We start from the raw sequence: 25,091 nt of genomic DNA, 5'->3' as shown, positions 1-25,091 counted from the left end.
TAAAAAATGAAATTTGGTCACAATTTTTGGAAGGATCTGAGTCTTTGATGGAAGGGAATGAAGTTTTCTGCTGAACCATGCAGTTGTAGGGCCCTCAGTTTTGAATTTTTGCTTAAATGTACATAATGCTACAACTTTTGTGAATCTAAAAAGCAATTGTTCTCATTAGTGCCTGGATAGGAGACTTCTTATAGAACACTGCATTGTTTTTTGTGTTTAAAAAATCCCACTGATGGCAATTCTCAAGCAACAACAGGTTAACACTTAAAATCTCATTATTTCTATAGCTAAGAGGTATTATTTTCAATACTTTTAAATACTTGTTCCCTTTTTTTTGTAGAAACCAGGCAAATGGTGTGCTATGCATGTTCATATTGCTTGGCAGATCTACCACCATCAACAGAAAGTCAAGGTGAGCTCTTTTGGGCAAAGAGTGATTGATTGTTTGTTTGTTTGATTGATTCATATCAGACTCTTTATGAGGTCCATAACTTAATGGCAGAGCAAGAGTTTTACATGGAAAAGGTCTGGGGTTCAATCCCTGAAAGCTCTCAAGAAACTTCCAAGAGACCCAGTCAATAGAAGCTCCTCTCTGCCTAATGCTTTGGAAAGCCACTGACATTAAAATGAAGCAATACTGGACCAGCTGGTCTGTTTAAGGCACTTCTTACACTTATATATGTCAGGTAGAGAACCTGTGGTCCTCCAGTTGTTATGACATTGGAAACTATAGTTCGGTCAGGCGCAAAGAATCAGGACCTTCATAAGGATTGATATAGAGGATTTATTCAGCCTATACATAAGAATCTGGTCAACTAAAGTTCAGCAGTAAATTAGCACCAGATAAGGATCAATAGAATTCAGGAGGAATTGGATTTGGAGCGCTTGTGGGAATGCAAGGACTCTAAACCGATGATGCACTTAACTCCGCCCTTCCCTAGTTCCTCCTGCTCTTCTACTACATGTTCAGCATCATCTGAATGGCCACAGGTTCCCCTATGCTCAATGCTATTCTATATGTCCATAGTCAAGAATATTAACTTCTTGGCTTCCAGTTCATAAGCATGGATTAGATATTGGCATCTATAAGACATGCTTTATAAAAACAACCTGATCTCTCCTTGATTTCCAAAGTACCATGGTATGTTCCTTTTTTGGAAAAAAAGATCTGCCACCTTCATGATTTTTTCCCCTTATTTCAGAAACAGATGCAGACAGATCCTCATAAATTGGACTTTGGTTTGAAACCTGAATTTCTGAGCAGACCTCCGGGTCCCAGTCTTTTTGGGGCCATTCATCATCCTCATGATTTAGCCCGGCCATCAACTCTTTTCTCTGCAACCAGTGAGTTTGTAAACCACCAATTTGCTCTCTGTTTGGAAATGGAAGAAATGGAAGGGTGGGCAGTATGATATAGACTTCAGCAATACACGATAGTCTTTTTTTTAACTGATAAATATGATCAAATAAACTTCATGAAATAAAATTTCAAGTCAAAAAGACTTGAAAGAATTCCCCTGGTTTGCTGTTGTTTTAAATGCATTCTTCTCTTGATCAGAATTTCAGCAGGGTGGAGTACGCATGTACGGGTAGTCCTCAACTTATAACCACATTTGAGCCCAAAATTTCTGTCACTAAGCGAGACAGTCATTAAGTGAGTTTTGCCCCATTTTACAACCTTCCTTGCCACAGTTGTTAAGTGAATCACTGCAGCTGTTAAGTTAGCAACATAGTTGTTAATTGAATCTGGCTTCCCCATTGACTTGCTTGTCAGAAGATCAGAAAAGATGATCACATGACCCCAGAACGTTGCAGCCATCGTACATACGAACAGGTTGCCAAGTGTCCGAATTTTGATCATGTGATCATGGGGATGATGCAAAGGTCGTAAGTGTGAAAAATAATCATAAGTCCCTTTTTTCAGTGCTGTTGTAACTTCGAACAGTCAATAAATGAATGGTTGTAATTAAGGACCACTTTTGCTGCTCATATGCTCATTTGAGATAAACAGATATATTAAAATCAAAATATTGGAAGGGGTGTTTAGGCCATTACGTTCAGTGTGCTGCAATGTGCAGGAATCTAGTATCCCAATCTCTCTGGCTAAACCAAATCAAAGCTAGGATACAGTTGGCCACACTGGAAGTGCTGTACTCAAATGTTTTGGTTTGCTTGCTTTTGAATGTGTTTTCCTAGGTGCCCACCATCCAGCCGGTCCTACTTTTGGCCCACCCTCGCACCACAGCAACTTTCTCAACCCAGCAGCCCATTTAGGTAAGTAGAAACTCTCAAACTAAAATAGTCAGAATCTTCTTGCTTCTGAAAGGCTATCCTAGATTTCAGGATATTATCCAAAGGTCCATGATTTCAAGACGTCTAGTCAACGTCTACTCAGGAAACTGCTTCCGATCCCTTTCTTTCATGTTGAGTCCTTTTGTGGAGAAAAGGTGGGGTGCAAATCTTGGAGATTATCACAGAGATGAGGTGACAAATGATTTTTTAATCTGCATTGGATGGGAGAAGACCATTTATATTTTGTTGAGACTCTAGAAAGAGTACAGAAAAGAGCAACAAAGACGATTAGGGGACTGGAGGCTAAAACATATAAGGAACGGTTGCTGGAATTGGGTATGTCTAGTTTAATGAAGAGAAGGATCAGGGAGGATATGATAGCAGTGTTCCAATATCTCAGAGGCTGCCACAAAGAAGAGGGAGTCAAGCTATTCTCCAAAGCACCTGAAGGCAAGTTGAGAAGCAATGGGTGGAAACTAATCAAGGAGAGAAGCAACCTAGAACTAAGGAGAAATTTCCTGACAGTTAGAACAATTAACCAGTGGAACAACCTGCCTCCAAAAGTTGTGAATGCTCCAACACTGGAAGTTTTCAAGAAGAGATTGGTCAATCATTTGCCTGAAATGATATAAGGTTTCCTGCCTGAGCAGAGGGTTGGACTAGAAGACCTCCAAGGTCCCTTCTACCTCTGTTATTCTATTCTACTTTAGAGCCTGAGAGCTTCCATATGCTAGTGTGGTGCAGTGTAGTCTGTCTTTCTTCATTTTATTTCAAATATGGTCTCTTGTTCTGGGCTTCCTTCTTCCATCACGTCAATACGGTGCTTTATATGTTCAAAGTTGTCAACACAAAGTGAAGAGTAAATCAGTGTGATGGTTTACCTCTACTTCAATGTTCCACTGAACGTTTCCACATCCAAAGAGCAGAGTGACTTGTCCTTTATAATTTTTTCTCCACAACTTTAATCTTGGTGTAACTACGTTGATGTAACTTACAGTGTTTAAACTTAAAAGGGTGCTGTAGCTCAATGCTTTAAAGATGCTGGATTTGCCGGCCAAAGATGTTCGGCACTCCGGTGATTCAAGCCCACAGCACCATGTGCCGGAGTCAGCTCCTGTCATTTGTCCCCAGATAGTGCTTTGAAATCATGTAAAAATGTAAGTAGACAAATAGCTACCATGTTGGTGGGAAAAGCTAGCAGTCTTCCATGTGGAAATGGATGACAGTGTCGGACCTGCCCAGATGTCAGGCAAGGCAGGCAAAAAAAAGCCTGGATGACCTGATATCCCTGGGGCAAAGCTAGTTCACCCCAATGGTATGCCATGGATAGTATGCATGTGTGAATGAACGAACTAGCAATCTTAGGTTGCCAGAACTACTCTGTGGTAAAAAACATTGTAGACTTCCCTGCTTATGTATGCCATAACGCTAAAAAAAAGAAAAGAAAGAAATTGCTTAAACTCTGAATGTCACTGCTGCATTCTGTGGCAAGTATCAGATATGTAGAATAATCCATGACCAGCTTTGATGATGTTACTTAGTTTAATAATAATAATAATAGTAAAGTTGGAAGGGACCTTGGAGGTCATCTAGTCCACCCCCCTGCTCAGGCAGGAAACCCTATACCATTTCGGACAAATGGCTGTCCAGTCTTTTCTTAAAAACTTCCGTGTTGGAGCATTCACCGCTTCTAGAAGCAGGTTGTTCCACTGGTTAATTGTTCTAACTGTCAGGAAGTTTCTCCTTAGTTCTAGGTTGCTTCTCTCTTTGGTTAGTTTTCACCTGTTGCTTCTTGTCCTGCCTTCACACACCTTGGAAAATAGCTCAACACTCTCTTCTTTGTGGCAGCCCCTGAGATATTGGAACACTGCTATCATGTCCCCCCTCGTCCTTCTCTTCATTAAATTAGACATCCCCAATTCCAGCAACCGTTCCTTATATGCTTTAGCCTCCAGTCCCCTAATCATCTTTGTTGCTCTTCTCTTTACTCTTTCTAGAGTCTCAACATCTTTTTTACATCGCGGTGACCAAAACTGGATGCATTATTCCAAGTGTGGCCTTACCAAGGCATTGTAAAGTGGTATTAACACACTTCACGTGATCTTGATTCTATCCCTCTGTTAATGCAGCCTAGCACTGTGTTGGCCTTTTTGGCAGCTGCAGCACACTGTTGGCTCATATTTAGGTGATTGTCCACTAGGACTCTGAGGTCCCTCTCGCAGTTACTACTATTGAACAAGTTACCCCCTATACTATACCTGTGCATTTGGTTTTTCTTGCCTAAATGTAGAACTTTGCTTTTTTCACCACTGAATTTCATTTTATTAGATAGCGCCCAGTGTTCAAGTCTGTCCAGATCTTTCTGTATCTTTAGCCTGTCTTGTGGAGTGTTGGCTATTTCGGCCAGCTTGGTGTCGTCTGTAAATTTGATGAGTTCCCTATCTATCCCCTCGTCCAAATCGTTGATATAGATATTGAAGAGCACTTGGCCCAGAACAGAGCCCTGGGGTACCCCACTACACACTTCCCTCCATATAGATGCAGTTCCATTGAGGACCACACGCTGAGTACAGCTGGTCAGCCAGCTACGGATCCATCTGGTGGTGGTGCTTTCTACCCCACATTTTTCTATCTTGTCAAGGAGTAGGTTGTGATCTACTTTATCAAATGCCTTACTGAAATCCAAGTAAATTATGTCCACAGCATTCCTCTGATCCACTAATTTTGTCACTTGGTCAAAGAATGCAATAAGATTTGTCTGGCATGATCTATTTTTGACAAACCCACATTGGCTTTTAGTAATGACTTTGTTTGCCTCTAGGTGTTCATTGATTTGTTGTTTGGTTATCTTTTCCAAGATCTTCCCAGGTATTGAGCTCAGGCTGATAGGTTTGTAATTTCCTGGGTCCATTTTTTCCCCTTTTTTATAGATGGGAACTACATCAGCTCTTTTCCAGTCCTCTGGTAGTTCCCCTGTGCTCCAGGATCTTTGAAAAATATAGTTCAGTGGTTCTGAGATCACATCTGCCAGTTCCTGGAGAACCTGGGGGCGTAATCCATCTGGTCCTGGCGATTTGAACTCATCTAGGCTGGACAGGTGCTCACTTACCATTTTTTTGCCTATCTTAACTTGCGTTTCTATTCTGTTTTTTATGGCACTATTTTCGATAGGTTGGTCTGTTTTTTTCCTTTGTGTAAAGGCAGATGCAAAAAATGAGTTAAATAGTTCTGCTTTCTCCCTGTTGCTTGTCACCTTCTTGCCACTTTCACCCACTAATGGACCAATCGTTTTCTTTACTTTTTTCTTGTTTTTTACATGTTGAAAGAAGCTTTTTTTGTTATCTTTGACTTTGGTCGCAAGTCTTAGTTCATTTTGAGCCTTGGCTTTCCTCACTTCATCTTTGGAGGCTCGGGCTATTTGCTGATATTCTGATTTAGTTATGTGCCCCTCTTTCCACTTTCTATACTTGTCCTTTTTATCTTTCAATTTGTCAGAGAGTTCTTTATGCAGCCATGCTGGTTTCTTTTGAGAGCTGTTATTTTTCCTCTTTGTTGGTATTGTGCTAGACTGGGCTTTTATTATCTCATTTTTCAAAATTTCCCAAGCTTCTTGAGTTGTTTTCCCCTTGAGGGTTCTCATCCATTGAATCCTTCCCAAGCCCTCTCTAAGTTTATTGAAATTAGCTCTCTTGAAATCCAAGACTCTAGTTTGACTGTGTTCTATTGCTTGTGGTTCCATAATGTTGAATTCCAATAATGCATGATCACTTCCTCCCAGGGTTCCTATGGCTTCAACACCTTCTATTATTTCATCTCTGTTAGTGAGAATTAGATCCAAAATGGCTAATCCCCTAGTTCCCTTCTCTACTTTTTGGGAGACAAAGTTGTCTGCTAGGTTTATCAGGAACCTATTTGATCTTTCACTTGGTGCAGAGTTTGTCTCCCAGTTGATGTCAGGGTAGTTAAAGTCCCCCATTACTATTTTGATGTGCTTCCTACATACTTTATTTAGCTGACTAGCAAAAAGTTCTTCTATTTCCTCTGTTTGGCTGGGTAGCCTGTAGTAAACACCTATGGCAATGTCATTTTTTCCCCTTTTATATTGACCCAAATACATTCAAGACAGTTTTTATCATTGTTGTGCTCTATTTCTGTAGAGATGTAGTTATTTCTTATATAGAGAGCAACTTCACCTCCTCTTTTATTTGGTCTGTTTCTTTTAAATAATTTAAATCTCTCTAGCTGTGTGTTCCATGTGTGGGTTTCATCCCACCATGTTTTTGTAATGGCAGCAATATCATATCTGCCCTCATTAACCTGAATTTCTAGTTTACCCTGTTTTCTGTTCATACTCTGTGCATTGGTGTATAGACATTTGAGTCCTTTATGACCGGCCCTATGTTTACTTTCTACATAACCTGTGTGGTGCCTGAGTTCCCCTATTGTCTTACCACCTAATTGGTTAGTGCACTTTGTGTGGCACTCACTATTAGAGGCTTGATTTTGCTTGATAGCAAGGTTGGTATTCTTACATGCACTGATAGCCCTATAATTTTTAGATTGCCGGGGACAGGGTTGTTCTGTATCAATTAACTCACTGTCCCCGCTGTTTAGTTTAAATTTTCCTTCAGAAAATCTGTGAATTTATAGCCGAGTAACTCAGTCCCTTTCTTTGATGGATGCAAGCCATCTCTTTTGTACATCTTTTCATTGGACCAGCTACAGACATCATGACTAATATATCCAAAGCCTTCCCCTTTACACCACTCCTTTAGCCACATATTGAATTGTGCTATGCACTGGCCTTTTCCATTTTGCTCCTTGTACACTGGTAAAACCTCTGAGAAAGTAAGCCTACAGTCTATTCTGCTAGGTTCCTTCCCCAAGCTCTGGAAATCGTTCTGCACAGAGAGTACATCTTTTTGGGACAGATCGTTAGTGCCAAGATGTACAATAGCCTCCACATCACCGTCCTTGCTGCCATTCTTGATTATTTTAGAAATACGTTTCTTGACCCTACTGGCAGTAGCACCTGGAAGACACCTGACTTCTTTCAAAGCCTCTGTGTCCTTTCCTAAATTTACATCCCTTATAATTGAATCACCTACCAGAAGGTAGCTTTTTGGATGCCTTTCTGTTCTTGCATGACTGATGTGTAATACCTTTCCCTGTCGAAATCTAGTTCTTCATCTCGGACCACAATCCCCTGCTTATTTGAGTTTGGCCAATGAAACATCTTCAAAAAAACAGCCAAGCTCAGAGAGCACCAAGGATCCTTTAGACTAACACAAATTTTAACTGGAGAGTTTGTAGTACAGGCAGTCCTTGACTTACGTCTGGTCACTTAGTGACCATTTGAAGTTATGGCCTACCTGGAACAAGAGAGTGAAGGCCTGTTCTGAAATTCTGATAATTGCACCCCTCCCTTTCCCCCTGGAGTCATGTCACCACAACACAGCTGCCCTGATGGCCATTTGCAGAGTCCCACCATCACATAACTACATTTAAGATGGTTTTGCTGAAAACAGGAAGTTAAAACTATGCCATAGTAATCCATAGCTTCACTTAATGACCACAGCATCTGTTTAACAGCTGTGGCAGTTATTTTATGATTGCTACATTCACTTAGTAACCACCACAAAGAAAGGTCATAAGAGAACCTTTGATCATAATAGGCAGGCTTTATTACAGTCGTATGTCTAGGACAGGATAGGCAACCTTGGCTCTTTTATGACTCGTGGACTTCAACTCCCAGAATTCCTGAGCCAGCCTTGCTCAGGAATTCTGGGAGTTGAAGTCCACAAGTCATAAAAGAGCCAAGATTGCCTATCCCTGGTCTAGGATTACCTGTAGTTTATCTGTCCTAGACTAGCTGTTCAGTGCTGGGATCTAACAACTATTGCTATTCCCATCTCGGTGGGTGGGTATTCCTTTTTTCTTAAGTTCTTCCAGAGCAGGGATCTCCAAACTTGGCAACTTTAAGACTTGTGGACTTCAACTCCCAGAATTTCTCAGCCATTCTGGGAGTTGAAGTTCACAAGTCTTAAAGTTGCCAAGTGGTGGGTTAATCTTCTAGAACACAGGTGTCAAACTCGCCACATCACAGGACGTGTCTCAACGTACTGTATCATGACTTTTTTTGCATTGCCGGAGCTAAGGTGGGCATGGCCTCCGTATGATGCAACCGGCCCACAGGCCGGCAGTTTGACACCCTTGCTCTAGAAGAGTGATTCTAAACCTCAACAACATTAAGATGTGTGGACTGGGGAATTCTGGGAGTTGGGAGTCCACATATCTTAAAATGAAGCAGCCTGTTCCATTTTCTGAAATTTCTCCTGATGTTTAGATCAGGGGTGTCTAACCTTGGCCATTTTAAGACTTATGGACTTCAAATCCCAGAATTCCCCAGCCAGCCATGAAACCCACTAGTTGCCAAAGTTGGACAGCCCCGGTTTAGATGAAATCTGTTCCCATTCAGTTTAAATACACCACTCCTTTTCTATCCTTCAGAACAGGGATGGACAATCTTTTGATGATTGAGGGTTGTGTTTAATATTCAAATGGCATGTTTGTTGCCAGGTCTTGGTTTGAGTGAGTTATTTTAATTTTTTTTAACTATTTAGTGCTTATGCTATCATTTTCAATGTTTGAGACATTTTGCTATCACAGTTTCAGTAATTATAGTCAAAAGAAGCTTGGAGGGCCACAGAAAAATTCCTTGGGATTCCTACTTTATGATTGTTCATTCAGGCCAGTTCATAGAAAAACAATTCACAGTACATTTGTAAGTGTTTCTGTTTTGAAAAAAAATTTCCTGCATATTTCCTTATTGTTTCTCATTTACTTCCTTTATTTAATTAAATTTAATTCACAGCATTTAATGAAAGAAAATTTGCTTTCCAAAGTTATTTCAGATGAAATTCTGGTAATATTCTCATGGGTGGAATTTGTATTTTTTTTTTTTTTTGTGCTTTTCTATTTATGTACTTGCAAAATGGGTGAGAACTGAATGTGAATATCCTATCTTTTATTGAATATTTTTACATTCATGGTTTCTTACCCTTCCGTTATATCCTATATACCGTATATGCCGGCGTATTAGGCGACCTGGCGTATAAGACGACCCCCGTCTTTATAGCCGGGCCGCATTCCTAGAAAGTCGTCTTATACGCCGGAAACTACCAGTATTTCTGGCGTATAAGACGACTCGTCGTATAAGACGACCCCCGTCTTTGGCGCCGATTTCAGCGCTCGCGGAAGTCGTCTTATACGCCAGCATTTATGGTATGTATAGAATTAAATAACTACCTTGGGATTTTTGTTTTGCCCAGATTGGAAAAAGAGAGCAGCCAGAGAGAATGGATAGTTATGTAATAGAATAAAATAAGTATGTAATAGAATCAAACCATCAGCATAACATTCTTCACCATCCATTTCCAATAGTGGAAGAAATTGAAAAGCACTTTAAGAAATTCTGAAATTCTCTGAGCGTCAGATAAACAAAACGCTTTTAAAACAGAGGATAATTTTGGGAAAGTTACAAAGTATATATTACGTAACATAGAACTTATATCAAATTTATTTGTTTGGTCTGAAGTTAGTCCCATTGAATTAGCATGTCCTTAAATTCACATGGTGGCTCCTTTCTGTATAAGGAAGCATCAAGTTAATGTTTTGCTTTCTGTAGTAGGAGTTCTCAAAGTCTGGAATATCTTACCTGATTCAGTTGTCTCAGACACTAACTTTCACAGTTTTAATTCTAAGTTAACATCTGTGGACCTCACACCATACTTATGAGGTCCCTCAAGGTGCGTGTGTAAGTGCACTAACTTGCCTATCGTAACTGTCACATTTTAATTTTTATATTTCTTTGCTTGTTCGAATTTGTAATTTTTGTGTGACGAATGACAAATAAAAAAATAGTAAAATGCAGTTTAAACACATACCTTCCCTTCCTCTCTCCTTCAACGTCCTTTAAACTTAGTTACCATTATTTTTCCAAGATACAAAAGAATTTCTTGATATGAAATCAAATAAATACATGTTTTTACATGCTGCCAGTTTTGCTAAAGCACAAGGAGTCACTTTTTTTTTCTTTTCCAACTATATGTTCTATTACAAGCTTTTGCAAAATCCAGATCTGATTTGTTGTAATTTGAGGTTACTATTAGCCATAGTCTTTAGTGCTTGATGGTCTGTACAATTAGGAGGGGCATCAGGTTGGGTAGCTGTAGTGAGTTACTCTATTCAATCCAAAATCTTATAGCATTATCAAGCTTCGGTATACAGTAAGCACAAGTGAAACATCAATGATTCTTCTCCTTCTCCTTCTCCTTCTCCTTCTCCTTCTCCTTCTCCTTCTCCATCTCCTCCTCCTCCTCCTCCTCCTTCTCACTCAACACCATTGCTTCCTGCTTGGTCCATTTATTGCCTCCTTTTCTATTATTTTCCTCTTTTTATCCCTTCCACTTATTCACCTTATTTCCTCTCTCTTGAATCCACGCTCTCTACATATTCTTAGCTTTCCATCTCTTTTCTTTCTAAGGACGTGTCCTGCTAATGCTTTGCTTGCCCAAGCCAAATACAAGTAAGCCACTGTTTCACCCCAGGAGGTAACACCCCTCCCATTAGCATCTTTCCGTTTGGTTTCAGAGACTTTTAATCGGCCCGCGACGTTCACCAGCCTTGCAGCCATGAGCAGCAATGCCTTCGGGGGACTTGGCAACCATGCCGTTAGTGAGTAAATTCTCCTTCGGCTCTGGCTATGTCATGCTTTGGGTTGGCTTAGTAGCAAGGGTGAAAGAACAGTACAGGTAGTCCTCGACTTACAACAGTTCATTTAGTGACCTTTCAAAGTTACTACAGGACTGAAAAAAGTGACTCATGACCATTTTTCACGCTTACGTTTCAGCATCCCCATGGTCAAGTGATCAAAATCCAGGCACTTAGCAACTGACTCGTATTTATGATGGTTACAGTGTCCTGGGGGTCATATGATCCGCTTTTGCAACCTTATGACACGCAAAGTCAACAAGGAAGCTAGATTCATTTAATAGCCGTGTTACTAACTTAACACCTGATTCACTTAACTACTCTGGCAAGAAAAAAATCATAAAATGGAGCAAAACTCATTAAACAAATATATCACTTAGCAACAGAAAAGTTGAGTTCAATCGTGGTCGTAAGTCGAGGACTACCTGTACGGATTTGTGCAGAAAAGAAAGAGAATATGGAATGCCTCTGCTGTCTATAAACCCTTTACTGACACAGAAATCTAATTCCAAGCAAAAAACAATCTCTTGCATTTCATTTTCCCTACCAGTTTACATTTCCATCCGATGAAAGGAGTCTTTCAGAAAGTTCTCGTTAGCAAAGTTTGGTGATCTTGCTGTGTTATAAAAGGGGCAAGAAGCGTGCACATCAGTGTCCTGATTTTCACTGCATAATCATGTCTCCACCAATCTGTTCTTTTTATTGCTTCCCACCTCTCCATTAAATCCCCAGTGAAGGAATCAGGAGAGAGCGCATCTCATGAAAGTTTGAATAGCAATAGCACTTAAACTTATATACTGCTGCACAGTGCTTTACAGCCCTCTCTATGTGGTTTACAGAGTCAGCCTCTTGCCCCCAGCAATCTGTATCCTCATTTTACCGGCCTCAGAAGGATGGAAGGCTGAGTCAAGGTTTGAGCCAGTGAGGATTGAACTCCTGGCAGTGGGCAGATTTAGCCTGCAATACTTCATTCTAACCACTGTGCCACCACGGCTCTTAACATTGAATATCAATCTATAGTATTGAATAGCAAACATTGAATAGCAATGTAAAGAATTTCCCCTCCCCCTGAAGGAGAATTTTGAAAAGGCATGGGTGGGGGTTAATAGGGTACAAGCAGTCCTTGACTGCCAACCACTTGTTCAGTGACCATTTAAAATTAAGAAGGCACTTAAGATATAGTGATTGTGACCGATCCTCAGACTTCCACTGTCCCAGCACATCTCTTCAGTCAGGTGTAAACTTAGTAATGAGGTGGAGTGAACTTTGGCCACTTTTGTGTATCATTTTTGTTGTGATCTTGGTGGTGCATCTCTCTTGCTCCTATTAGACTTAGACTTATTGGCTGCCTTTAATATGATTGATCATGGTCTATTTATGGACCACGTACAGGGGTTAGGGATTGGGGGTACACTGTTTCAGTAGCCCCATTTCTCTCATTTACTTATTTATTAAATTTATATGCTGCCCGTCCTACTAGTGAGAGTGTTGGGTTACATTGGGCAGTTTTGATTGACATTGGGGACATGGGATTGGCCAAGTGGCCCTTCTCTTTGAGGGCACCACATTTAACATGTCTATGAAACCACTGGGATAGCAATGGGTTGACAGGAAGGAAGGAAGGAAGGAAGGAAGGAAGGAAGGAAGGAAGGAAGGAAGGAAGGAAGGAAGGAAGGAGGGAAGGAAGGAAGGAAGGAATTTTGTAATATGGGCTGGAGTAACAACAGGTTGATTGGCTCAAAGTCACTTAGCTGGCAGTGACTTAATGGCAGCCTAGAACTCACCTAATTGCAGCCTAGAACTCACATTCATTTGGTTTCTAGGCCAGCGCTTTAACCACTACACCAGACTGGGTCTCGGTATGTAAGCTACCTTGAATTGACCAGAAACAAAGATGAGATTTTTTTTTTAAAAAAAATAAATCTTGTAATAAACAGACAAATGTTAATTTGCTTACTATTATATATTGATTTGGGTTTTGGTAAATGTATATATTTCTTTTGTATCTTTGTTTTACTGGCAGTTTTAATAGCATTTTAATACTGTTCTATGCTGGCATGAATCTCAGAAATTCGCCATTGTATAATTTTGAGGTCAATGGTTAATTCTGAATGATCATGTAATCTAATACAAATAACTCTCCTGTTTCTATGAAGGCATCTTGAATATATTAGTAGATTTCCTCAGACATCGTAATAAGAATGTTACATTAAATGGCTTTTGTAGAAGAGAAAGTCAAGTTAGGGGCAGATTAATTTTCTTACTTCAGAAAAGGTAGCTCTATCAATCAATGGTAAAAGCTAATTTTCTAATGATAAGATTGCCACTTTGGATAAAACTGAAAGGTTCCTACTGCTACAGTATTTCATTCAAAAGTAAGTAGGACTGCTCTTTGGCGTTGGAAAAGAATCACAAACCACTGTTGTCCATGTTGCTCTTGGTTGCAGAATGTAGACACTAGTAGACAAAAAAAGGGATCGGAAAACAGAAAAGAATGATATTTTGATTACTGTTTAGATTAAGCAGTGAAATGAATGTATAAGATTTGATTGCAACTGGTAACAACTGCAAGTCAACTGAATTGGGTTGAACGTATCCTATCACTGGTTGAACTCACAGTCAACCTTTATGAAAGAAGAAAACATGGCTGGTGTTTTCTCTTCATTCAAAGTACATTTAAATCCAAAGCCCTTGTAGGCAGCTAGCAAAAATTTTACAGAAGAAATAAAAGAAAAGAACAAAGGAGTTATTTTTTTAAAAAAAATCAGTAAATTGAAAAGAAAGGAATCTATTATTAAGCATACACAAAATTCCTGCTTGATTGAACAACAGGAATTATCCTGCATGTGAGCATCTCTGTTGACTTAGGAAGTTATGGATTTGGCCATTAGTATAAGTGCATTCTGAACTTTTAGGGGCATGAAGTGGGTCAAAAAGGCAAGATGGCAATCATGACCCCACAATCAAAGCCTTGTCCCTTTTCTACATGTGGGACAAATATAAACTAAAGAGGGCTTCAATCAGGCAGTCATGATTTTGAACATTTTGAGTTTGTTTGGCCCCTCCCTCTATAGATGCTCCAGCTTATATTGACTATGTTCTAATCTGCTCCTCTGGGTTATCTCCTCTGTAGGCTTCGGATGCTGCAGCTATTGTTTCAGAATTGTCTTGTTTTGTTACAATGAAAGGAAGACTAAATATTTCCCTTACACTCAAAATATGATCTCTGGATTCCTGGGGATGCTAGAGATACTTTCAGGGTACCCACAAAGTCAAATAATATAATTTCTCAGTTTTAATTTTTAATAGTCAATATTGTTAGATATAACCCATGTAAAGCAAAGCTTTGTAAGGTCCTCAATCCGGAGAACAAAAAAAAAAAAAAAAAAAAGAGAACATTGCCTTAAACTGTTGACTTAGTGAGAAAAATGTCTAAAATTTGCTGAGAATCCTGCAGGTAGTCTTCCATTTCAGTGCCCTTATTATTTTTATATGCCTTTTTATTACATTGTTGTGCTGTTGATTCTCTTGATAGACACCAAAACAAATAGGCTCCAAATGTTTTTAAAAATGCAACATATTTTGTGCTGGGCTCATTTCCTAATTAATTTGGGATTGGTTTTATGACCTTTAATACTATCTTAAGATTTCTTTGGCTGTTCCTCTTCTTCATAAAGAAATAAAAATTTAGCTGCTGAGTCACCTAAATGGCTCCCCCTGACTTTCAACAGAGGGATTGCATCTCTTCCTCTTAAATGAGGTGCTAACAATGATCTATTAATCTCCTTTCCTTTTGCAGCTCCCCATAATATGTATTCATTTTAAACTCTGAGTGCTGTTAAAATAAACAAACTTGGGTTTAATTGGTAAGTACTACCCACTGAGCATATTACTTTCTGTTCCCCCCCTCCTTCCCTCCCCTTCCACTTCACCATTTCAGCACCCAACGCTATGTTTGGCCACAAGGATTGCCCCAGCATGCAAAGCTTTAGCAACCCCCACGAGCCTTGGAATCGTCTGCATCGAACGCCTCCTTCGTTTCCAACTCCACCGCCCTGGCTGAAGCCAGGTGAGCAGGAACGCAGCGCGTCCGCTGCAGCTCATGAACGAGACAGAGATGTAGATAAAGGAGACGCTTCTCTTAGTAAAGATGACAAAGAAAGGTATGAAAAGAACACACCTGCTGAGCATCACCTGCTGTGGGATGGGGAACCACGTTGAGTTTTATTCCCTCCTTAATACATATTTAACTTGTGGTTCCAAAGACTGCTGATGGTCGATGATGACCTATAAATTATCAATAAAGGAGAATATTTGTAGCTCAGGGTTGAAATGAGGGGTCCTTGGTGCTCTCTGAGCTTGGTTGTTTTCTTGCAGACATTTCATTACCCAAACTAGGTAACATCAATGTTAGTCACTAGCCGTGATGGTGTTACCTAGTTTGGATAATGAAACATCTGCAAGAAAACAACCAAGCTCAGAGAGCACCAAGGACTCATCACTATAAATTATTCTGTACCAGTATCTCTATCTCTGTCTCCGCCTTTCTATTTATCTACCTATTTATGATCAAAATCTTGTAAAATTGTCAAGATTTTAGCCAGCAGGTTTTGACATTCTTGCTTGAAATCTCACGAGCTTTTGATATTCCTGATGAAACTTCCTGCAAGATTTTACAGGGGAACACTAAAATCCTTTGAGATCTGGGGATTTGGAAATATTTGCCATTAAAAAAATAACTGCATTCAATTTTTATGTCTTAAATATGCTCTGGGAAGTTACATTGATAGGATGCCAACATGTACCATGTTGATAATGTCCGAGTTACATCATGGTCCTCAAAAGCTTTTGATGATGACATGATCTGCTTAAAAGAACGGGTTGGGAACTGTTGTTTAGAAAAAAAGCCTGGGAAATGAGTACATATTTCAGATCTAACTTTACAGCTGTTACTTTCATTTGTGGATCTTCAAATTTCATTCTCTAGAATTTCGTGACTACAAAATACTTAGATTTGACACTAAACTAAGATTGCAACCTTTATTCGTTACCTGAAAGCTTGCTCGCTGAACCCAAAATAATAGTTAGCTTACATTGCATTTCAAACCATTTAAATATCTTGGATGTTCAATTTAATTTGGAGAATCATCTTACACGATATTTTTGTAGGGTAGTTTGGTTTTTTGTTGTCATCATAGGTTGCTGAAGAAACTTGAATATTTTCAAAACTGTTGTGGGGAACCAGGAGCCTTTAAACTTTATCTAACATTACTTCTGATTTCTGTGATAATTGGAACTAAGTGCCCAACATATATTGAGTTTCTGGTTCCTCACTACATCTCTAGAACAGCACAGGAAAGTGGGGGTGTGGAGTTACCAGAGTCTTACTTTTGTCAAAAAAGAAGGCCTGCCCTTGAATTAGGAATTTGAATTATTAAATTACAGGATGCTTTTCCAATTCTGCATCTGATACTACTTCTGATTTTTAGAAACATGTGGCAAGATCTTGATCTGAGCCAAATGGCTGAGAAGTCTTTCCTCGGGAAAATGACATAATCTTAGATTTGTTTTCCTGCAGATTCTCAGTTCAAACACTGACCAGAGAATGCTATAATAGAAAGCAGAGTCCTTGTTCTGGATCTGAACAATGACAGATCCCTATTATTATGTGGGCCTCAACCACAAATCTTTCTGTGCCTAGTTATCTCTCCACCATTCTTGCCTTTCTACATAAGAGACCACTTATATCAGGGGTCCCCAATCTCCAGGCCACAGACCAGTACCAGTCTGTGGCCTGTTAGGAACCAGGGTGCACAGTTGGAGATGAGTAATGGGCAAGCGAACAAAGCTTCATCTCTATTTGCAGCAGCTCCCCAGTGCTAGCATCACTGCCTTAGCTCCACTTCAGATCATCAGGCATTAGATTCTCATAGGAGCATGAATCCTACTCTAAACTGCATGCAAGAGATCTAGGTTGGGCGCACCTCCCCCCACCCCCCACCCCCCACCCCCGGGTTCTTGGAAAAACGGTCTCCCATGAAACTAGTCCCTGGTGCCCAAAAAATTGGGGGCCGCTGACTTACATCAATATGAATTTTATTTTTTGTTAAATACTTAGGCTTCTATGCTATCCAACTTTGTAGTGTTGAATGGTTTACAAAACACCAAAACAATTAAGTTTAGAACATTGAGTCAAATGGAAAGCTCGTTTCTAGCAAACCATGAACATTCCATCTATGGTGATAGGCTTAATCTTCCATTTTCCACAAATCTTTCTTGAAGATCACCTCGAATTATACCAGGAAGCTAACCGGCAGCCAAAGCAGCAGCCCTACAAAGAAAAAATTTAAGGTGCTCATAGTTATTTGGGCAGCCATATAACATTTTAAGATCAAGTGTGTTGGAAGGAAGATTCCGCAATCCTGCCCATGTTCAGATGAAATCAACAAGATAATCTAAGTTCTTGGGTCCTGACCCCTAGATCAAACCTAGTGCTCTCAATATTTCATCTCCTTACATGGTTTGGCCTGAAGATGAGAGATGGTGTATTTTTTACTGATGGATCAATTGACTTAAATTTCTAGGAAGGGATTCTGCCCAGTTATTATTGTTGTTAGAAGATGCTGGATTTGAATTATGTTTAAGCTTAAGTGGTCTGACTAGTTATACTTCATGTAAATGTAGAATAGTATTTAATGTTCACTCCTAATCTTTTTTCTTCTAATATATTAATTCCTTCTTTTGTTCGAATTAGATTTTTGTTCCCTTCATGGCCTTTGATCATAAATTGGATGGACAGATAGATGGATGGCACAATAGTTTGTGTAGCATCTGGCCAGGCAGTTTGGTTTCTATCTGTTATTAGCTGGCAGCAGGTAGAAAGAACTTTTCTGAATCTTGACACCAGTTATAGAAAATAAGAGGGGCACAAGTATTAAGCGATAAAATAATCTAATAGACTGTAGTCATTTACAACAACAACAACACCAATAATAATAATAATAAACATGAGAATCAGGCTGCCTGCATTGAAACTTGTTCCAAGCTTGTTCCAATGCAGTATTTGCATTAAAAGATGCAAATACTGCACTATCAAGTATAAGCACCAACACACTGCAAGAAACAAACCAACTAATGTATAGCACAGCTACAGTTATAACCTGGGATACAAAGTCAACAGAGGGGGAAAAAAAGCCAAACAGTGCACCACCAAACTGGCCTACAAGACAGACCAAATACAGAACAAAATGGAGGCATGGGCAGACAAAGAACTACATGGCCAGTACATTAAAAAAAAAAATAGCTGGGAAAGCAGATAATAACAAGACCTGGCAATGGCTAAGAGCAGGAAAGTTGAAGAAAGAGACCGAGGGACTAATTCTTGCTGCACAAGACCAAGCCTTAAGGACAAATGCATACAAAGCCAGAATTGAGAAGATAGCAAAAGACAGTAAGTGCCACCTATGCAAAGAAGCTGAAGAAACAGTGGACCGTCTGGTAAGCTGCTGCAAGAAGATCACACAGACTAATTACAAGCAGCAGCATGACAAAGTAGCAACAATGGTGCATTGGAAGATCCGCAAGAAATATAATTTGCCTGCAGGCAAAACTGGTGAGACCATAAAATAGAGAAAATCATATAAAACGAAGAAGTTAAATTGCACTGGGACATTAGAATTCAAACAGACAATCATCTGCCACATAACACCCCGGACTTAACAATTGTCAATAAGAAAGACAAAAAAGTCTGGATAGTGGATGTGGCAGTGCCTGGAGACAGCAGAATTGAAGAGAAAGAACTGGAGAAGATAACAAAATACAAAGACCTACAAATAGAAATGGAATGACTGTAGCAAAGGCAAGCAAGGGTAATACCAATAGTAATAGGCACCTTGGGTGCAATCCCAAAACAACTAGAGCACCATTTGAACACCATTGGCACTGACAAATTTCCCATTAGTCAATTGCAAAAGGCAGCTTTACTCGGAACAGCTTCCATCCTGTGACAATATCTGTAACACTACCAAACATCGCACATCTGCCTATTCCAGGTCCTGGATGATAGGTAGACCAAAACACCAAACCCAGTCTAAACATCTGGCTGACGACGACGACAATGATGATGATGATTAACAACAACAACAACAACAATAAATACAAATTGCAAAAGCCAAACAACAAATAAGTTTCTAGAAGCAAGTCTTGCACTCCTTTGTGTCATTCAGTGCACCTAAAAAGATGCTTGTGGGAAGAGGTCAAGAAGGAATATCTGCCAACATTATATTACCCACATTGGTTTGATATTTGACTCTAAATAATCTCATGGATATTCCAAAAATCACAATTCTATCACACTGTGGCCCACTAGCAAATTATACGTTTAGGTATTTCAGGAGGTCTTATATAAATCTATAGGGGTGTTTCAGGATGCCTGACTGGCTGAACTATTGTGTCTGATGGAATGTTGTTGTTCAGTCGCTAAATCATGTCTAACTCTTTGTGACCCCATGGACCACAGCACGCCAAGTCCCCCAATCCTCCACCACCTTCCGGAGTTTGCCCAAACTCATGTTCATGGTGTCAGTGACGCTATCTAGCCATCCTCTGCTGTCCCCTTCTCCTTTTGCCTTCAATCTTTCCCAACATCAGGGTCTTTTCCAATGATTCCTCTCTTCTCATTTGGAAGCCAAAGAATTTGAGCTTCTGATGGAATAGAGGTCTTCTGAGGGAGGATGCTATCTATTAGGAACACAAAGCATGTGTTGGCATCCCCATTTGGAACTGACGCCTTGTGTCAACACCACTAAAATAAATCAGGCTTTAATGCAACCTTCCACAGCTGTCCAGTTTGCTTGGATTAAAACTACCATTCTCTCTAACTATCTGAAGTTGTGAATGAGCTGGAAGGTGCCAGGTTATGGAGCGCTGTTTTGATATACAAATGGCAGGGAGATAGAAGCCTTCTAAATGATGTTGGAGTCTGATCCTCACTAACTCTGATCTTTGGCCAAACCATCTGAAACTGTTAGGAACTGGAACTTGTTATCCATACTAGGCAGGTTATAATTACACAGGACATGTACAAAAAAATGGCCTTAAGCATCTCCATAAGCTTTCTTCTGTGTTAATTTTTGTGTTTTTTAATACTTCTAGGGAAACTATTGAGAAAAGACACTCAAGCCACCCTTCATCAGCGCCTATCCATTCTGTGAATTCCCTTGGACACAACCGCAGCTCAGTTGAACAGATCAGAAGTCACCTGAACTCAGAGGCTCGTGAAAAAGAGAAGCCCAAAGAGCGAGAGAGGGATCATCCAGAATCACGGAAGGATATCAGTGTTGATGAGCACAAGGCAAAAGACAATTATATTTCAGACAAGGAAAGTCTGACCCATGATAACAGATCGTTGGAAGAATCTAAACAAGCATCTCGGGTGCCTTCACCATACACCAGGACACCTGTTGCAGAAAGCACCAGACCTAACAGCAACTCGAGTCGGGATACTGAGAAGAAGAACGAACCTGCTTATGAGAATCTGAAAAAATCGAGTGAGGTCAAAGTGAAAGAGGAGCGGAAGGAAGATCATGACGTTTCTCCTGAAACACCACAAACCCATCGGCCATCTGAGCGGCCACCATCCATGCCCGCGACCAGTGTCCATCCAGGCCCTTTAGTGTCCATGCCTATGACAGTGGGTGTCACTGGCATCCACCCCATGAACACCATCAGTGGTCTAGATAGGACTCGCATGATGACCCCTTTTATGGGCATCAACCCAATTCCAGGGGCCGAACGCTTCCCATATCCTTCATTCCACTGGGACCCCATGAGAGACCCCTTGAGGGACCCTTACAGAGACTTAGACATCCATCGGAGAGACCCTTTGGGCAGGGAGTTTCTCCTAAGGAATGATCCACTGCACCGCCTCTCCGCACCAAGGCTGTATGACGCAGAGCGATCTTTCAGGGACAGAGAGCCACATGACTATAATAATCATCACCACCCCCTTTCGGTTGACCACCGTCGTGAGCACGAAAGGGGAGCCCACTTGGATGAGAGAGAAAGGTTGCACATGCTCAGAGAGGACTATGAGCACGTTCGGCTTCACTCTGTGCATCCCGTGGCCCTGGACGGTCACTTGGCTCACCCAAGTCTAATTACTCCGGGACTTCCTAGTATGCATTACCCTCGCGTCAGTCCCCCTTCAGGACTTCAGAATGGGCTTCTCAATAAAACGCCTCCCACAGCAGCCCTGAGCGCGCCTCCCCCTCTCATTTCCACCCTAGGACCTCGGCCTGGTTCCCCCCGAAGGACTACACCTTTGTCGTCAGAAATGAGGGACAGGCCACCCTCTCACACTCTCAAAGACATCGAAGCACGATAAATAATGGCCCGAACACGTCCAAGAGAGAACATTAGACAAACGGATCTTCTTGCTCGATAAACGTAGACTTTGGTTATGACCCAACTGTATAAAATGTACAGACCCAGATGTACTAAGGTTTTCTTTTCTTTCTTGGTTTTTTTTTTCCAAAAAGTAAAAATAAAATATGGTTGGGTTGTATATTATATGTTGAAGAAAAAAAGTTTTCAGAACCTTTTAGACAAAAGTTGGCACATTTTCTACGTAAATGCTCTTTCTTTCTACTGTTCCTAGCCAGAATAAGATGTAAGTCAGTATTTCATCTTCCCCCAAATCTTCCCTCTTTCCACTTCTCTCTCTCTCTCTCTCTCTCTCTTTTCATTCTCTCCAGGTTGAAATGAAGAAAAGCAGAATTCCTTTATTCTATTTTATTTTTTTCTCCCCCTGTAAGAGAGTTGTTGAAAATAACGCTATTTCGTGGGTTAGTGGGTCATATATGCAACATGGGGTAAGACGAAAGCTTTACTTTGTAAGTATGTACATAGGAAAAGAAAAAAAGTAACATAATGCATTACTACTTCTTAAACTGTGCTCTTTGCAGACTTTAATTGTGTGAAAGACCGCAGCTGCGGTACACCTAATGTCATAAGACAGCTAAACCCCTTCAGCTATGCAATTAATTTTGAAGTTTTTCACAAAAGCCTCTTTAACTCAAAGGCGCCTTGTCAACACACTCAACCACACATAAAGTCATACTTTCCCTAAACAAACCCATACATCATTGATAACTTTGGGATGAAGAAATAAACCACCTTCATCTTCAACAAATAGAAATTGGGTCTCACCTGTTGTTTGTTTTTCCTACCTGTTTTTTAAAAAAATCTTTTTGCTAGCTAGTGTTTTGTTGTTTCTTTTTCTTAACTTGAAAAATGTTGTACAATGTTAGATTACATCCAGCCTCTCCATAGCTGTTCCTGGGTCACTGTGAATCAAACTTTAAAACTCAGAAATAGGCCATTTCTGCTGAAATCTACTTAGAGGAGCCAAGCGCACTCTGAATTTAACTCCCAATAACTTAGCCAGCATTACTGTTTGGGCTGTCCTCTTTAGGCCTTATAAAGTATGAGGAGTGGGGAAGAGAAGGGGACTCACAATCTGCCTCCCCTGCCCCACCTCCAGGTTTTCTGCCAACTTTGAATTACAAACTATGAAAATTATTAAATTCATGGGAAATTGCTGTTTGACAGCATTTCCATTTTATCAAATGAAGCTAATTATCCTGACTTGGCCCATTTTGGTCATCATTTAGAGTGTAAACCAGGGTTCTCCAAACTTGGCAACTTTAAGACTTCTGGACTTCAATTCCCTGAATTCCCCAGCCAGCATGATTGGCTGAGGAATTCTGGGAGTTGAAGTCCACAAGTCTCAAAGTTGCCAGGTTTGGAGAACCCTGGTATAAATAAAGGTTTCGCCAAGTGACAAAATGAGTGTCATGAAACAAAACTGACACTTATATCGGCTAATCTTCCCAGGGGGGGTCAGAAAAGGCAAGATGGCAGTCATGACATGATGAATGCCGACTTTTTTTTTATTAGTGCAAAGTCTGTAAAAATAGGCCTGACTTTGATCAGCTGCCATTTGACTTTCTAACCTTTCTCCCAGGTAACCCCTGATGTTATGTACTTGTGCCCGATTTTGAGGTCATAGTAATTAAAGCCCAATAACGATATTTGTATAACATCCTAAACGTGGTTCGTATTTACCTTGGCTAATTTTTTAGTTTTGTGATTTAAGATGCTATGAAAATCTGGTACATTTGGTGAGTTTACCTCCAGATTTTTGCACCTAATTCCCGAATTAAGGTTAGGCAAATAAGGAAGTGTTGTGTAGAGATGAATGATGGAGGTTGTAGTCCAAACTTTGGTGGGCAACTGATTGATCTCGGGCATTGCCTTAGTGGTTCTAGTTGCCTCCAAAACTTAGCAGACAAAGGGCACCTGATCCTTCAATACTTTTTTCAGAAACATCTATTATTTTGACATTGGTTGGATCTGATAAGAACTGAAGCCCAAAACAACTGCAGTACACCATGTTGCCTGTGTGAGTCTAGAGCTGGGCCTTATAACATTAACCTCCACTTTTCTAAATGCCATCTGTGGTAAACCTGATACCTCTGGTGCTACATGGACTAGCAACTTGGAACTCTTTTAAGGAATTTGGATATCTTTACCATTTGGGAAAAAAGAATCACTGGTTTTTGGGTTGGGTACCAATTTTCTTAACCCCTTTCCCACATTCAGATTCTAGTTGAACATCCATTAACATAGGCATAAGTCTTGTTATATGGATATACTTTTGACTAGGTACAGAAGTCTGCTATTAGCTCTTCAGAAATGTTGGTAAGATAAGTACATTTATGTTAATGTTTTTCCACCGTCCCATCAATGTAGAAGTGAGCAAAAGAGGGCCATGTTACCATGTTGCCTGTAACTCCCTCTGGGAACCACAGGATCCCCCTGAATATTCCAGAAATGAGAAACTTTCATGATATCAGTCAGTCTGGGACAGGGGTGGGGAACCTTGGCTCTTTTATGACTCGTGGACTTCAACTCCCAGAATTCCTGAGCCGGCCATGCTGAGGGGAAGGGAGAGGTTTCCAAGCTGAGCCATAGTGGCTCAGGAATTCTGGGAGTTGAAGTCCACGAGTCATGAAAGAGCCAAGGTTCCCTACCTCTGGTCTAGGAGATGCCAATGATCTCATTTGAAATCTCATGCATTTTCAGATGAGAAGATTGGAGCCTTAGAAGATTGTGTGTGGGGGTTGTTTTGTGTGTGTGTGTGTGTGTGTGTGTTTATGTGTGTGTGTGTGTGTGTGTGTGTGTGTATAAGAACCCTAAAATTGCTTGAAACTGGTACTCCCATGAGATTCTGACCATTTAAAAAAGATACTCTGCTTGATTTTAGGGGTGTGCATGCCATTATAGGTATTCCTCGGCTTGCAAGCATTTGTTTAGTGACCATTCAAAGTTACGGCGGCACTGAGAAAAGTGACTTATGACCATGTTTCACACTTAACGACCATTGCAGCATCCCCATGGTCACGTGATCAAAATTTGGGCGCTTGGCAACTGACTCCTATTTAGGATGGTTGCCGTGTTCTGGGGTCATGTGATCTTCTTTCGGACAAGCAAAGAAAATGGGGAAGCCAGATTCACGTAACCATTGGGTTGCTAACTTCACAACTGCAGTGATTCACTTAACTGCGGCAAGAAAGGTAAAATGGGGCAAAGCTCACTTAACAGCTGTCTTGCTTAGCAACAGAAATTGTGGTAAGTCGAGGACTACCTTTATTCAAAGTTATATGATGATGTTTGCAACTTTGATTTCTATGATTAGCATCAATCGCAGGCAAAAAGAAATCACATTTTTCCCTAAGCAGAAATTGTTTTTATATGTTTCAATGCTTCTGTTTTCCTAAGTCTTGTTTTTAAGTGCTGAGTTCTGTTTTGAAATACTTTGGAGAGAATATGACTTTATCAGAAAGCTTACAGTACCTTGCCTCCTAATAAACTGTAAAAATATGTGTATGGGATTAAAAGAAAATAGTTCCATTGGTCTTCTAGTGTTAAAGTGATATCTCAAATTGTTTCTCCTGTTTTGACAA

The 25,091-nt window shown here is 40.3% G+C and overlaps 1 protein-coding gene across 11 annotated transcripts in view; it reads left to right on the top strand.

The window, feature by feature from the left end:
• Window positions 1-24,555, top strand: part of AUTS2 (activator of transcription and developmental regulator AUTS2) — a 675,541-nt gene extending 650,986 nt beyond the window's left edge. For 10 of the 11 annotated variants that reach the window (XM_039342048.1, XM_039342066.1, XM_039342057.1 and 7 more), the window contains 6 exons: window positions 341-412; window positions 1,203-1,344; window positions 2,197-2,274; window positions 10,945-11,028; window positions 15,005-15,227; window positions 20,218-24,555. In XM_039342048.1, the coding sequence (XP_039197982.1) occupies window positions 341-412; window positions 1,203-1,344; window positions 2,197-2,274; window positions 10,945-11,028; window positions 15,005-15,227; window positions 20,218-21,448 (1,830 nt within the window). In that variant the 3' untranslated portion in view covers window positions 21,449-24,555. The remainder of the gene's footprint in view (window positions 1-340; window positions 413-1,202; window positions 1,345-2,196; window positions 2,275-10,944; window positions 11,029-15,004; window positions 15,228-20,217) is intronic. The other variant, XM_039342077.1, reaches the window with a different exon arrangement.
• The last annotated feature ends 536 nt before the right edge of the window (window positions 24,556-25,091 follow it).

The sequence above is a fragment of the Crotalus tigris genome, unplaced genomic scaffold (assembly GCF_016545835.1).
Source record: "Crotalus tigris isolate CLP2741 ecotype Arizona unplaced genomic scaffold, ASM1654583v1 scf7180000017550.10884619, whole genome shotgun sequence".
In the NCBI taxonomy this organism is placed as follows: domain Eukaryota; kingdom Metazoa; phylum Chordata; class Lepidosauria; order Squamata; family Viperidae; genus Crotalus; species Crotalus tigris.
The sequence above is the reverse complement of the archived record's forward strand: the minus strand, read 5'-3'. Positions and strand labels throughout refer to the sequence as shown.